A 15,996-nucleotide genomic window follows, 5' to 3' on the forward strand; every position below is an offset into this window, starting at 1 on the left:
ACAGAGGGGCAGAAAACCCCATTCATGCCTAGGAGCACTTGCTCCAAAATACACAGTAAGGCCTCCTTGAGGCGCGCAGAAACCAAAATTTTCGGGAAAAGAGCAACTTGCTCTCAAAATTCAGGCCTGTCAAAGGCCACACCTAATTCCACTTTCAACCTGCCCTCTAAGGACATATACACAGGGGTAAAATACCCAACCTACTGAGGTCTATTAAATGAGAAGAAGGTTGATTACATGACCTCTAAAATAACAATTTGAGAGGAGGCGATCTGCACTCCTAATGCATTTGTTTAAAAACCTAATCTGGCTCTAGGCCACTAATGCAAGGGCTAATCCCATACTACAGAGGTGACTTTAGAAAAGAACAATTTGCTTTACGTTAACGAAGAATAGTTTGAGAAAATTAAGTTCACCTCAAAACAATATGAGTGGGAGCTCGAGAGGGTTAAGCATTCTCTATCCCAGTATGTAGTTTAAAAGATAGAATAGATACAAGTTTCTTTACATTTAAGGAAGGTTACATAATGGAAAAACTTCGGACCCACCCCGAGAGTTAAACTGCTGAGCTAGCAAAGAAAGAAGTTATTAATTGGCCATTACCTTGTTGTTGACCGCCGCCGAAGAAAGAGGCGCTTCCCGCCCCCTGCTATGTACTTTACACACTGAAAGATGGAACAGAAGTGGCCCGGAGACCCTAAAATCAGCAGTTTATATACTCTCGCGGAAAGTTCGAGGCGTTAGGGGAATGAGAACACCCTCCCCAAAAAACTTTATTGGCTAACCGAGAAAACCCCTACACAATATGAAGAAGAAACACATTATTGGTGGAAAATTAATTAAAGAAATTCGGGATTGGCTAGATACAAAACAAGGGGAAAGAAAGGGTTAATATTGCCAACTTAAACAATGACTGAAAGAAATTTAGCAAGGAACAAACTTTTGAAATTGAATTTTCTCCAAAAAAAAACAGTTCTTTCACTCCGCACTAGGGTGCACTATTGTTGATCTTCAGTAGTGTCCTCTAGAAGAGAAAGTTCACGCTTCTTACTACAAGCAAAACACAAATACATCGAAAATGACACAGTTCAAAAACTCCAAAATTTCCAGGTAGTGACATCTTCTGAGAAAGTAGAAAATTAATTCCGTCGACAAAGTTCAGACTTCCTCCAGCAGAGGAGTTTCTACTGGCGCACATTTTGAATTAGCGGCGTGGAGGTGTACCGCCCGGTACAAAAATAACCAACAAATTGTTAATATATCATAGCATAGTTCAATACGGGCCTAAAAATGAGATTAGTTACATGTAATAAATCACACTAACCACTACACCACAGAGGCGGACTGCTGATGTTTATCATCGGTAATTTCAAAGAAATGCCATGCATCAGACGGCCTTCGTGGCATTTGTGGTACAAATTTCTGTACAAATTTATTAAATGCCTTTAAATATTCTAAAACACGAATGCCATCTAAAAACGGGATTAAATATCAAACCAATACCACAATTATTTTCTAATATACTTTGCATTACCTACACAACGCAACAAGCAGAGGAAATACAGGCGCAAATTTAATACGCACAGACTGAATACAGGTACAATACACTTACAAGGGGAGACCATGACGTTCGTATCACAGACTACCTTCCAACTTTGTACACATTTAGTAGTCCATTAGGACAACATAATGTGCAAGTAGTACAGCGTACTACTAAGGCATTCTCGAGAAAATCGCAAGATAACTTTTTGCGTCGAATATGTACCGGTGCTTTGGGTTCATGAGCATGAAACGGCGGTGGTCGAGTGGTTAGCGTTCAAGCTCCGAAAGCGCTGGCTCACTGGATCGAGTCCCGCTTCTCGCGTTGTTTTTCAACACTGGTTATTTTCTTCAAAAGCAATTTGTTCGGGGCGTCGACACATGTGGATCTTTTGCCCCTACAGGCACCATATTGTAAGAATCTGCGTGTAAGTGGAATGGCGGTAGTGCGGAATGTTGTGTGTGAGGAAAGGAAGATTAAGGACATCACAAACACCCAGTCCCCAGGACTGGGATAGTATTCATTACAATTTAAAAAATCCCGGACCAGCTGGGAATCGAACCCGGGGCCGCCGGGCGACAAACGGGCGCGTTGGCCCCAACACCACGGGGACGTACAAGAGTACTTATAGTCTGTCATATATATTACACCTCGAAGGTGAAAAAGGTCTATTCTATTTGCATGAACTTTTATCGGAAATATATATATTATTAAACGTTAACGATAAATGCGAATGTATATATTTCATATATTCACCTTCTTCATGCTTATAAAGCAGTATTTACTACGTCGCTACCATATCCGTTGCGCTCCACTATTGGAAGTGCAAGCGAGCACACATTCAGTACTGTTGCTCCGTCCTCCGCTCGCCGTCCGAAACCACCGATTGGTTTCCAAGCAACAGTTGACTACCGGAGAATACCGGAGGGAGCGCTGCACTCGCACTACCGATTGCAATCATAGGAGCAACAGCTCCGTTCCCAGCTCTAGTGCCATGACAGGAAATCGTACAAGGATAGAGTCATAAGAAAGTTTGATTTTAAGGGCATCGGGTCCTTTCTGTGTAAATACAAGGCATCTAAAATGCATACAGTGTAGTACTCCAATTAATAACGCACTTGCACATGGGAGCCAGCATAGATTTCTCCTCGACTTTGAATCATGCTTTTTTTTTTTCTTTCTTTCTTTCGTTGCGTGAGGTTATATTTGCCAGTGAGATATGCAAGTGCATTATTTGAATACTGTAAATGCACCTTTTTGGATTCATTTTGGAAATAGTTCTTTTTTTTCATGACATTTGAAAGGTATAAACTGTGAATCAAGGTTAAATGCATGCAGTAACGGGCCTTAGAATATTTCGTAATGCGGCAAGGGTTGGTACTTCTGAATTGTGAATTGGCGGTTAATTCGAAATCACGTAATTCGAAGTCTGATTTTTGAGTCCCAACGACTTCGAATTAACGAGGTTTTACTGTACTGTCTGCAGACAGCCTAGAAACCTACATAATACAACCTAACTGAAAATGAGAAAACTATACATTAAAATTAAGGTAATATCTGCATGCCCTAATAGTTACATGGTACAGAAGAGCGCTGGTATCTTCCCTTCACCATATGCAGTTAATTTCACATGTTAGTTCAAAGTTCTGCCTACCTTATTGCCGCCGCCCCAGCCTCGTCATCGTCTCCTGGGAGGAGAGCCTCCCTTACATCACGCACTCGTAAGATCAGATCAAGATACGTACATGAGGGGTGAGCTCACAGTATTTATAATGTCAATAGTTTGATGACTACATAAACAGATTGGTTGATAATGACATAACAAGATGCTGGTAGCAACTTAGAAACAAAAGACTGTAGCCCAGTATGTGCCACCCCAATACGAAGCAATTCTCCACTAAGTTAAATACAATTCCTGTCCCTAGGAGGCACTCAGAACCAACAGTAGTGACATCTAGTAATGATCTGGTAATTTAAGTGGACATAGTCCAGTTCAACTTTTCTCCGTGAGACTTCACCAATTTCAGGTGTTAGGTTTGCCTACAATTAGGGAGAGGTCATACTACTGTCACAATAACCAAAGCTAGCATTAGTTCAATTATTGGTGTCACCTGTAGTTTCTTCCCAACCACCGTTCGAACTATCAGTAGACTGAGAAGAAATATCTGACAGTCCATTTTCACTATCAGGACTACTAGAAAATATGCCTACCTGTGATGGAGCTCTATTTGTCACATGGTATTGCCTAGGCAGCAAACTTAAAGAAATATCACTGTTATCAGAAAATACAAAGTCATTGTTATCAGTCATTAAATCACTGAATGTTAAAACGTCATGTATTTCATTATCTTTCATGTATTTATCAATGTTTACACCGTCAAAGTTAAATAAACATAAAAGCAAGCAAGAAAACAAGCTAGTAATTCATTATTTTGACCAAAATGGTCAACTAATTAGGTCCTTATTTACTTCAACTTACATGGTAGTAAAATAAACTGTTGGATGTAAGATTAAAACAAGCTAATAATGCAAAATGGCAGATTACAGAACTACCACAGTTGAAAGTTTGCTGACATCGATATTACATGTTGCTGATATTTCCAGAGAGTAAAAACTTCAATCTTTCTGGCAATATTACTTATGCTGTCAACACACTGCAGGGATTGAAGATACAGGCGAAAGAAAAACGTGGCTGATAGATCAGCCACCTGGCACTGTGCCTGTCTTCCATAAACGAGCTGTAAAATCAGAATGTGTTATTTTCATTTGTATATAAATTAGAATAAATGTATTTGTCGTATATAGCATGATGCCTGATAACTGTACAGTTCTATGGAGAAAAAAATAAAAATTGAAATAGTCACATTCATTTGTAAAATACGGTATACCATCAAAACGGGTAGCTAGAAAAGTGGATGGGATCATCATAAATATCAGAAACAGAAAGGAGCAATGGACAAACCTCAAAGAAGGAAAGAAAGAAAGAAAGAAAGAAAAGGAGAGGAACAAACTCACATTTTCAGTTATCTTCAAATATAGGCCACATCAATTCTAGTTCATTCAGATCTCTCTCAGCCCCCAGTAAGCTGATTTATACTTCCCAGCATCAGGAGAATAGACATTCACTCTCACTGGGGAGAGGGGGAGCTCCAGTGATTTGTAGTAGTTGTAGGGTAAGAAGAAGATAGAATAAACAAAAAAGGAAACAAAAGGTAAGAAGTGTTTGTGCCAAGGAGTAGTGGATAAACGCAGAAGACTACCAGAAATAGTTTTTATGATTAAACTGTAAAATCAAGCATTATTTGTAGAATTAAATATACAAATCAGTTAGCATAGAAAATCATTGGAAATACTTCTGAGTAGATCCATTTGTTATTTTGATGTATGAAATTATCCTGATGTTCTCCATCCAGAAGTCTGTAATATCCACCTTTCTAGCTGGTCCAACTTCATGGGTAGGGCCTGTATCTCCCAGTTACTTGACTTGGTAATTTTTTTTTTTTTAACCCTTCCACATATTATAAATACTTGATAAAGCTTTATAAATCCATGTTGATTGTTAGGTAGTGCAAAGTGGTCTTTACTTTCACACTTATCCTTTTTGCTATTTAGATACCAGACTACCTTGAAAAGGAATGGTCGTGCAAACACGAGTTAGAAGCTAATGTTCCTGAGTTTGCTGTGTGGACATTTGAATCGTATGACAGTGCCCAGAGAGTCTCCATGGATCTTGGTATACATTCTATAAATAAATTTGGTTCACTAGTGATGTCATTGTACTGTCCTTTCTGGATGCTGAATAAGACCGGACTGATGCTCTCCTACAGGGTAAGTTTTCAACTGACAAGTTTCTAGCCTAGCATATATAAATTAATTGGTGCATTTTAATGGCAACATTTACTTGAAGTTCTTCTAGTGGTGAATCATTCTTTTGGTCTTAAAATTCACCACTATTTTCACATCCCTTAAAATCAACTTGCTCTGGCTCATCTTTTAATTTTTAAGGGAAATGTAACAGGGAAACTTTAATTAAAATTTATATATGAAGGATATGAAGGATGGATATGTCAAACATTGTAAGTGTCATTTTTTTGAAAATTGATTGTTTGGTAATGGAATCATGTTCTATGTACCATGAACCATAGCTTTATATTTGTTCCAAATACCAGTAGGCTGGGGAATGTACTTCTTGTGTTGTGACATCACTATACTTATCGTTTACCAGCTGTTAGGTTGTGTTTAAGATGAAAGACATATTGAATTACCTCTAAGAAAAGTAGACCTATGCTGTCAGCTATAACATTTTTAATTTTTATTTTCATGGTGTAGTTAATTCTATATGGACATTGCATCTTAAATATGTTTTCCTTATTGAAACAATTGTGTTAGAAATTCATTTTGTAAAATTACATAACAGTAAGTTTTTTCTTTGTACAACTGTTTAGTTTTCATACTAATGTCTCTCCTGAGATACTTAGAACAGGTTATAAACCATTACAGCTCTAGTAAAGTGAACATGGTACTTAGAACATTATTTTTATGATGATTTATTATAGTTTATAGAGTTATTAATTTTTTCACTTCGTTATTACTTGTAGGACATATGGCCGGTTTCTGGAATGACAGTTACCTGTAGATGCATAGTTATCAGTGACTTAACGTGGTGGTACATTTAAAATGAGTTTCTGAAACAACAGTTATAGATTTCTTCACAGTTATCTGCCCAAAGACTGGTAACTGCAGCTAGTGCTGTAATTACCTCTTTGTTAGAACTGATTCCAACCAATATCAATATGAGCCGCCACTCCATACTGTTTCGTACAAGGTCTTATATTAATTTCTTAAACATTACTAAGTGATAAGGAACTGGTTATAATATATTTACAGTCGTTTTAACGTGCTTGGGTGTGCTGGAGTTGACAATATTTTGGTTAGTACGTTTACTTCCACGTTATGACTGGCTTTAGTCACTGATTCCACTTGTATGGTGTCATCTGTCCCAGCGGTTTCAGTTATAATGTCGTTGGAGCGTAACTCCTCTACTGTAGATAATTATATCTTCCAATACAGGAAATGAATCGTCAAATAAAACAGAATTTGAATCAAACGGATTTTCATCAGGCTCAAATTGATCTTTCAGTGTAGCTATAATGTTAAGATCTTTCGTCAGGCTTTGAATCAAGAGTCCCATCAATAGTTAATGAATACCCAATCTGGAATTATACAGTATTTACAATTAATATTTATATTTGTACTAAATAATAAGTATTTTAGGTACTCGTATGCTTTTAATATAAGCCTGCTGAATAATAAATACCAATTATTATTTACTTTTTTTTAAAATGTTATTTTATCCTTGAACCGGTGATGTGAGTTCTCATAGACTCCCAATAAACGTACAACATTTGGACTTCTTTAATTAAAAATCTTGAAGGGAGCTGTAGTTTATATTATCTTCTTATCTGTGTCAACACACTTCACACCCTGGGTCAAGTTTAGCTAGCTATGTTCGATTGAAATTCCCATGTGGACTTCATGTCAGCAGTTACAAGAGTATTTTTGTCAATGCATGTTGCGTGGTCGGTGTAAGTGAAACATTTTAATTGACTTGTCCGTTGCAGTTATTAAGAACTACAAATCCTCAGTTCAAGGAATACATTAGGGAACTACTAATTAAAAATGTAGTGATATGGCTACTTTCTTTTGGCTATTGAAGATTGCAGTTTGTAATGCTTTCATGTTGTTCAAGTTGTACCACAAATGCCCCGGAAAAAAATTGAATTCTTGAAGGAATTGGTATCTGACCAGGTGAAATTACATGCCAAAGAAGAATGATAAATGAGGAAGTTCCCAAGAGAGATACGGGCAGGAATATGCAAAATTTTGCACACAAAACTCGACGCCAAGATATGGAAGAAAAACTGAAGAAACGGCTACCTTGCCATACATGTCCAGCATCCTTGAAGAGAAAAACAGCATATGTGTGTTTTAAGTACTGGTAAGAGTTTTCAGTTTCTTTGCAGTCTACTAAGAAATCTGCAACAATTGCAGCAAGAATAAATGGAGAACTTCAGTGCCGGAATGATAGGTTTCAAAGTGTGCTGCATATTTTCATTTAAATAATTATTTTTGATTATACTTGTTGTGTTGTGGATCAGTGAAAAGTGATCTGTTTGGTAATTGTGGTGTATTTGTATAATTTTACTGATGACAATGATCAAGGTGAAATTTAAGATAATGTCTGTGTACTGTGAATAAGAAAGAAGGGGAAATACATCTAATTTTTGCATTATTAGATCATACATATATTCATATTATGAGAGATTATTGCATGCTGAATTGGATTGATTGAGATGACTGTGTACATGTTTGCCAACTAGTTTTCATTGTAGAAAACTTCTGCCGGTAAACGTTACTAGATATTCCCAAAATAACCCTAAAAACATTTACATAGAGACATCTATTGGAAGACAAGAGATACTAAACATGACGATATCTGTACTGTTTATTACCAGGGCTTATAACTCTGGATTTAAGTTTCCGGGAACTCGTTAAAGTTAACAGCGCAGTTAAAATTATAAGCGCATTTAGGTAACTCGTGTAACTGTGGTGTACGAGACACCGGCCAATAGTGTAGCAAAAAAGTATAAAATATTTCCTCCAACAACATTTTTTTATCCCTGTCCTTCCTGTAGAATTTTATTTTTGGTACTTGGAACATTTGACATTTCTAGCCTTCATGTATCCTTTCTGAATTAGAAATTCAGTATGCCTTATAGGTCATTATTACCAAGAAATGTTTGAAACATTGAGTCTCATTTCAGAATATATTGTTTAATGTAAGCCTATAGCAGAATCTTGCTTCATGTATATCTCCGTAAGAAACACTTCCTAATATTTCCTACTAATTTTAACTCCTTTTCTAAAGTTGATTTAACAGTAGCATTTTTTAAAGACTTCGTTGCAGGTTTTAGGTTTTAAACAACTTTTGTTCTTAGCCATCAAATAACACATTAAGATCTTCAACTGCCCTTGAGTTGTTAGTTAAAGTTAAATATAGGCCTAGTAATAAAATAACACGTTTGGAATAGACTATTACTCTAAATACTAATTTCCAGTGAGAGCATTCTTAAGGGAACCTAGGGAAGTAAAAACTTCAAACTGTTGAACTACAGTTCATTGGAACTTTCTACACTACTTTCTGATATTTCATTTGCTGTGACAGATGATGTTGAGGTTTTGGCTTAAGTTTCCTTCATGTCATCAAATGTATCAATGTCTGGTATTATACAAATATTTATGGAATACTAACCTATGATACTACCTCAGTCCTCATTTTCCTTGTACACCTTTTCATTGTTGCCTAGGCTAGTTGTAACAAACGACGATGAGCTATTGAAGATCCAGTCAGCATTTGGGCTGAGAACTCAAAATATGCATTCTCCAAAAATCATCAGAAATATGCGACTCAATTTGGGTGCTTCATAGATTTCTTTGGAGAAGAGATTTTGATGCAAAGCCTACAACTGAAGAAATATTTCAGGTAGAAAATGAAGGTGTTTATTGTTTGAGCAGCAGCATATTGGTTCAGAGAATTTGGTGATGGAGGCACTAGCCTTAAAGATAAACCTTGATCATGATGGAGGACAAAATTTAGTTATAGAAAGATAGATTCTGTGCACTGGGCTTGAAGAATAGCCACAACCCAACACCTGCAATCTGCAAGACAGCTAATCTTGGAAAGTCAAGGACACAGATACAATGTATCTCCATATCTGAATCATTTTCCATTTGCTGATCATTTCATGCTTATAAGAGCACTTCAAGGAACTAAAAATTAAGTGTCAAGAGTTAATGTTTGCCACAACATAGATTGCTTGAAAATGAACATGGCACAAAGTCCAGAAAACAAATTTTTAGAACTGGGAACCAACTATCAAAGCAATATATTGTGTGTAACACCAGTAATGGAAAATAAAATATTGAAAATTGTGTTGAGAGTAAGACAGAGTTGGACACAAATCGCAAATAACTGGACTTGTCTTGGCCAGGTAAAGATATTCTAGTTAGCCTGCATATTGTGCTGGTTACTTATTACAGTCTAATGGTAATGATTAGTACTTGTAAACTACAATGCACACAATGTGCTGTGGAGTGACGGACAGATGCTAGGGTAAAATTCAATATGAGGAAATCTGAAGAAGTAGGTAGGCAACCAATATCTTGGAAGGAATTTGTATATATATATTTCGTATGGAACAAATTATCTACATTATTTAACACAAATATGTACTAATAAATTAAAAATGAATATCACAACTCTTCAGCCAGGAAAGCGCTGGAGCTGATGCTTTCATGAACTCTTCCCAAACATCTGTAAAGCTACGCTGTGGACACTCCCGAATGATGTGGTTCGTTGTCTGTTCTTGAGCTCCGCAGTCGCAAGCAGGTGAATCTAGCCACCCCCATTTGTGCAGCGTTGCTTTGCACCTACCATGACCAATTCGTACGTGGTTTAGTTGGCACCATGTAGCTCTTGGTAGATGAATTCCTGGAACATGCCGGGAAGGGTCATCTAATTGGATTTGACGAGATGATGAGAAATCTCTCCACCCTTCCTTCCAGACTTTGCTGATGTTGAATGGCCCTAGCTGCTTAATAATGTTATTATCCCAAATAGGCTTCCTGGATTTCAGATGCATGGTTGGTGGATTACTCAGTTCTGAGTGAATCGGAAGGTGTTTAAAGTCAGGACATCTGTAAGTTTTCCAAGTTTGGGCAGCAGCTTGTTGTCTTCATAGTTGTGGAGGAGGTATACTTGCCAATACGTGCAACCATGGCATAGCAGTTGATCTTAATGTGCCCGTTATGATCCTTAAGGTCTCGTTGAGCTGAGTAGTTGGTAAATAGAAATGACAGTGACTTAAAACACATGCACATTTCTTTACAAGGCTTTAAAAGGTGGATCCATCCCCACTTATGATGGTTCATTGGAGTTTGCAGGATCGTGGATGATGATGATTTATTTGGCATATGATGGATGATGACAACCTATAAACTATTTACACAACCAGTGAAAGATGAGTACAAAGCAAATACAAATTATCATATCTATACAGTCAAAGAAAACAATTTACAAAGTTAAGAAGAAAACACAATATATTTACATCACTATCCACCTATCAACTCTGACAGTTCGTATATACACATTGAGTGTGAGCGATGTACATCTCGCTAAATGTGAATGTCCAAACCCACCACCCACTTCACTGCTTCAGGTGTTGCTGAGTTGAGATCTTCCATGGTGCCAGTGAAAGCACGCAGTGGACATTCCTGCACTACATGTTTCATTGTTTGTCGAACCTCTCCACAAACACAGTATGGAGAAACTGACCAGCCCCAGGTGTGTAAAGTAGATGCTGTTCTACCTACTCCACATCTCATGCGATTTAGTTTACTCCAGGTGCAGCGTGGCAGATCGAAGCCTGCCAGTTTTGTGGATGGGTTATTAATATCCACTATTGCCTGAGGTGGTGATAAAGACCACTCTGTTAACTGTTTAGAGGTGGGGTTGAAGTCACTGGATGTTATCTTCACGGCAGTCTTCCAAGCAGGCTGGCGAGACTTAAGGCGTGTGCATTTCTGTCTGATATCCTCATGAACAGGTAGATGTTCATTCTTCAGCATTCTGGTCCATAGCTGAAAAAGGGCCTTCTGTCTCCTGATATGTGGAGGTAGTATATTGCTGAGAACCAGTAACCATTGGGTCGGTGTAGCATGAAGTGTACCAGTTATGATCCGCATGGTTTGACGAAGTTGTGAATCTACTAGCTGTATGTGAGCACTGTTAAGCCAGACACCAGAGCAGTATTCTGCTGCAGAATAGACCAAAGCCAGAGATGTTGTCCTTAATGTGTTTCCATCCACTCCCCAAGAAGTTCCAGCCAGTCGTTGGAGAATGTTATTACGACTTTTTAGTTTGTTGGCGGTTTTCTGCAGGTGATTTTTGTACGTAAGAGACCTGTCCACTGTTACTCCTAAGTAACTGGGATTGGCACAATATTGTAGTTCATGACCCTTGAAGAAGACCCTTGGATGGTTGTTTGCTTCTGCGTTGTTCAGATGGAATGTAGATGTCACTGTTTTCTGTGGGTTGGTATGAAGATACTATCTTTGAAAGTAGTCATCCAACAGTTCAAGGTCTTGGTTAAGAAGTATTTCAGCTTCTGCGAAGTTCTGTCGTTGAATTGTAAGGCAAATATCGTCCGCATATATGAACTTTCAGGACACTGTTTCAGGCAGGTCGTGGATGTATAAATTGAAGAGCGTAGGAGATAGAACCGACCCTTGAGGCAGACCATTGTTGACTTTGTGGAATTTGCTTATGTTGTGTTCTGAGTGAACTTGAAATAGTCGGTTGCTTAACATTCTGTCAATTAGTGTAGTCATTTTTAAGCAAGGAACAGCTTTAATCAGTTTAAGCATAAGACCTTCCCTCCAGACTGTGTCACATGCAGCTGTAAGATCTAAGAAGACAGAGACGCTTTTCAATTTCTTCTCAAAACCAACCTCCAGATATGTGGTCAAGGACAGTACTTGGTCACTGCAGTCACGGCCGGGTCGAAATCCTGCTTGCTCAACTGGAAGGAATGCTTCGATGGCTGGTGCTATTCGGTTTAGTATCTGTCTTTCTAATAACTTGTAGGTGACGCAGAGTAGAGCAATAGGTCGATAGCTTTGTGGGAGAGTTGGATCCTTTCTTGGTTTCAGAAGGGCAATAATTTTGACTTCTTGAAGATTGGGGGAAGTCTTCCTGACTGAAGTATGGAGCTGAAGAATGCAGCGAGCCATCTTCTTGTAGCTGGACCACAGCTTTTTAGTAGTTCTGGGTAGATTCCATCTATTCCTGCAGCTTTGCCATTTCGGAGTGATTTTATTCCCTCATCAACCTCTTGTGATGTGAAAGGTTGTGAATAGGTCGCGTTCGTTTGTGTTTCTCATTTTGCCTGTTTAAGCTCAGTTTCAACCCATTTTGTGGTCAGTTTATTCCTTGTGTTTTAGAGGTAGAAACGAGGTGATTTGCTGTTGCTTCTACCTTGATTGGGGAATGTTGCTTTGGTGGTATGGATGTGGAATCTAATTTCCGAATAAGTGACCATGCTTTTCTGCTAGAATGGGTGAAATTCATGTCTTTTACAGTCTTTACCTACTTCTCTTTTCTAGCAGGATCAAGTGATTGTAGTAAATCTGTTGCTTTCTCGTGACTGCTATCTTCTTTGAATTCCTTACTCAGTCTGCTGGACTCTTCACTCCATGCCAGTATATAGTCTTTACGGAATCCTCTAGGAATACATGTTTTTGCTGCTGATTTTATTAAGCCAACAAACCTCGTGTAGTTCTGTGGGACAGGTTTAATCCATCTGATGTTGGCATCAGTAGACTTGGCATAAGCAACCCAGTCTGCTTTCTGAAAGTTCCAGCGAGGTCTGGGTATAGATTGTATAACTGGGATCTGAATTCCTATTTGGTAGATTATGGGTCTATACTGGCTGTGCTGGAAGTTATTGAGCACTTGTCTCCTAACACGGCAAGATGGTGACATAAAACTGTGCGAAACAAAGCAAAGGTCTGGTGTGTAGTCACATTTCCAATGGCCTGAGTGAAACGTTCCCTTATCTTTGGGATCATATATCAGTGCAAGGTTGTTTACTTCAGCCCATTCTGAGACCTAGTTCCATTTTCATCGTCTTGCTTATAGCCCCAAGATGTATGGTGGCTGTTGAAATCTCACGGATGATGTTATTATGAGAGGGTATTATGGGAATGGGATCAGGCCATGTTTCATTGGGTGGCTTGTAAATATTCGTTACCATAATGTCTTCTATTTGTACTGAGGTGGAGAAATAGGTTGGATGATTGCTTAGCCCGCTGTCACACAGGGCATCGAACGATCAAGAGCGACCAACTGGCATCGAGTACTAACGACTAAATTCATTTACCTTGTCACACTGCTCATCGATCGAGAGGGATCGACTGCACGGAAACAGCTGATACTCCCGCCCAGTACCGTACAGGCTATAGATGTATTCATATTCACGAGAGAAAAAGAATGTGTTGTGAAAGCGATAATTCGGGTGGAAATATGATTCTAACCTATGAATATATTAGGAGAAAGGAAAGAACCAGACGATCGCAGTGGACAAGGTAAAGAGCCATGGAGAATTCCACCAAAGTGTGCCTTCGTTGCGGAATGACGAAGAAAAATTCAGGAACTAGTACCGAATGCCCATCAATAATTACGGTATAAGGAATTAAAGGAAAAAATGAAGTCAGTAATAAACATCAGGCAAACAAATTACAGGAAAAGTATAAGTTCTGAGGAAAGGCTGACACTATCGTTAAATTCAATATTCACAACGATTTTTTTAGGTTTAAAGTCAAAAGTGATGTTCACCTTCGAAACAACTACTGTATGTCCGTGGCAAAATATATCAAATAAAAGATTAGTGGCATTCTGCAGAATTCTAATAAAGTATTGATAAAAAGGACTGAAAACTGTTATGTAGGCTACATCAATTTGAATTCATAATTTGAAGGTGCTACCATCAACAGTGGAAATATATTTATTTAGGCCTACAGGTTTCTGGACATCGGTGACTCATACAGATTTAGGATTGCTCACAATACATCAGTGGATTTGTTCCTATTATATATGATGCCATTCATAGAGCACTACAGCCAGAATTCTTGACAGGGTGAAAATTCCAACAAAAGCCTCACAAAAGTGGCTCATTGTATTTCAAATATTAAGACTGATACCATTTATGCTTATTTGTTTTAATGATGCTGGATCCTGGGGCATAATTACTGTCTTTTCAAATGATATTTTGAGGTGTTTATTAGATGGAGGTTAACAGCTTTTTTTTTTTTTTCATACCACTTGGTGAGATCCCACCTACCAAAATAATAGACATATCAAGAAATGCTTCCAGTCAAAATTTACATTACCTAATGTAGAAATAGTGTGTCAAGTTTCATTACAATCCTGTAAATAATTTTGAAAGAAAGAAAAATGCACATATGCTCTGAATATTGTGAAAATGATAAAAGCAATGGAGTTCCTTACATTATTTCTCTCCCTCATGATCCTCTGCAAATCTCTTGTCGCCTCTCCTCTTCTTTGTTATTGTGCCATGTTCAGAATAGTATCATATTGCTTTCTTGACAAGCATGTTGCTGAATTTCTGTAGGTCTACTGCGTTTTGTGCAAAGAATCCAGGTCCATATCCAAACTTTGCAAGAATGACAATCCTGTCTTAATTTATATCATTGAAGACTACAGCAGCTTCGAAAGCAGCTAATTTTACCAAATGGCTGTGAAGAAAGGTTGTCTATGGACATCTCTTCCAAAGTAAATTCTCTTTAGGATTCTGTGTATTCACATATGTGTACATTTCTTGAGGAGTTCAGGTGAGGCTAGTGCTCTGTACACTAGCTTAATAACTATAGGAAAAGCTTCTGGAATATTGTTCTAATAAGTACGTTGGCAGTGTAATAGACTGATACTTGTCAAAACTACATGTAAATTACACACAAGGTCTTGTTTATTATCCTCATCACTAAGCATAAAGTACTGTCTCCCCAAACTTTGCACTGGCAAGCTGATCTAATTGCTCACTTGGCAATAATAAGCCAATTAATATAAATCCTGCACTTCCATCCAAGTTACTAGTAAACTCCTTGGTACAGAGTAACAACTTTTTCCGCAAAGGTCTGGTAGGACTCTCTTTCTTACCTCAATGTTGATTTTGCCTTTCTGTGTATTGTTCATATGTAACTTCTTTACTGATATGAACATGACCAAGCCTATCTATCCATCCTGAAATACTTTCCTTATGTATCAGTTCAAGGAAAATGAAAACTTTGCCTTCAATTTCACCAAAAATGAGAACCAACCACTGCAAAAAATAATAGGTGCTAATAACAAGCACCTTGCCTTCTATTTTTAGAAGTGAAGAGTATGCCTTTCTAACAACTAAATAGACTACTATTGCCATCTACAGTAAAATGTTATTTAGGCCTCAGGTGGTAAATGATTTAATTTTGCTATATCTTACATTGCCTGTCAAAATTGTTTGTAAATACCAATTATATAAATGAATGTTTGACAGAGTAGGGTGTATGGGCCTTGTAAGATCTTGGATTGACTTACAGGGTAATTAATCTACTCAACCTGTTATTACAAGCATGTAACTGTCATATGAATATATTTTTTATAAATAATGTACATATTCTGCCATCATATCCCCTTAATATCACATCACACAAAATACAGTTTTTTATGTTGTAGATTAAAATCTACAAAACTTTGGTGGAAACATCCGTCAAAATAGTTACAAATGAATTTTTCATCTTTGTTTTTCATTGTTTATATGGATCTACAGCACAAGAAACAA

At 37.7% G+C, this 15,996-nt stretch overlaps 1 protein-coding gene across 1 annotated transcript in view; it reads left to right on the forward strand.

Moving 5' to 3' along the window:
* LOC136884060 (intermembrane lipid transfer protein Vps13) overlaps positions 1 to 15,996 on the forward strand; it is an 816,621-nt gene that overhangs the window by 575,280 nt on the left and 225,345 nt on the right. The window contains exon 38 of the mRNA XM_067156088.2: positions 5,153 to 5,368. Within this exon, the coding sequence (XP_067012189.2) occupies positions 5,153 to 5,368 (216 nt within the window). The remainder of the gene's footprint in view (positions 1 to 5,152; positions 5,369 to 15,996) is intronic.

The sequence above is a fragment of the Anabrus simplex genome, chromosome 1 (genome assembly GCF_040414725.1).
Source record: "Anabrus simplex isolate iqAnaSimp1 chromosome 1, ASM4041472v1, whole genome shotgun sequence".
NCBI lineage: Eukaryota > Metazoa > Arthropoda > Insecta > Orthoptera > Tettigoniidae > Anabrus > Anabrus simplex.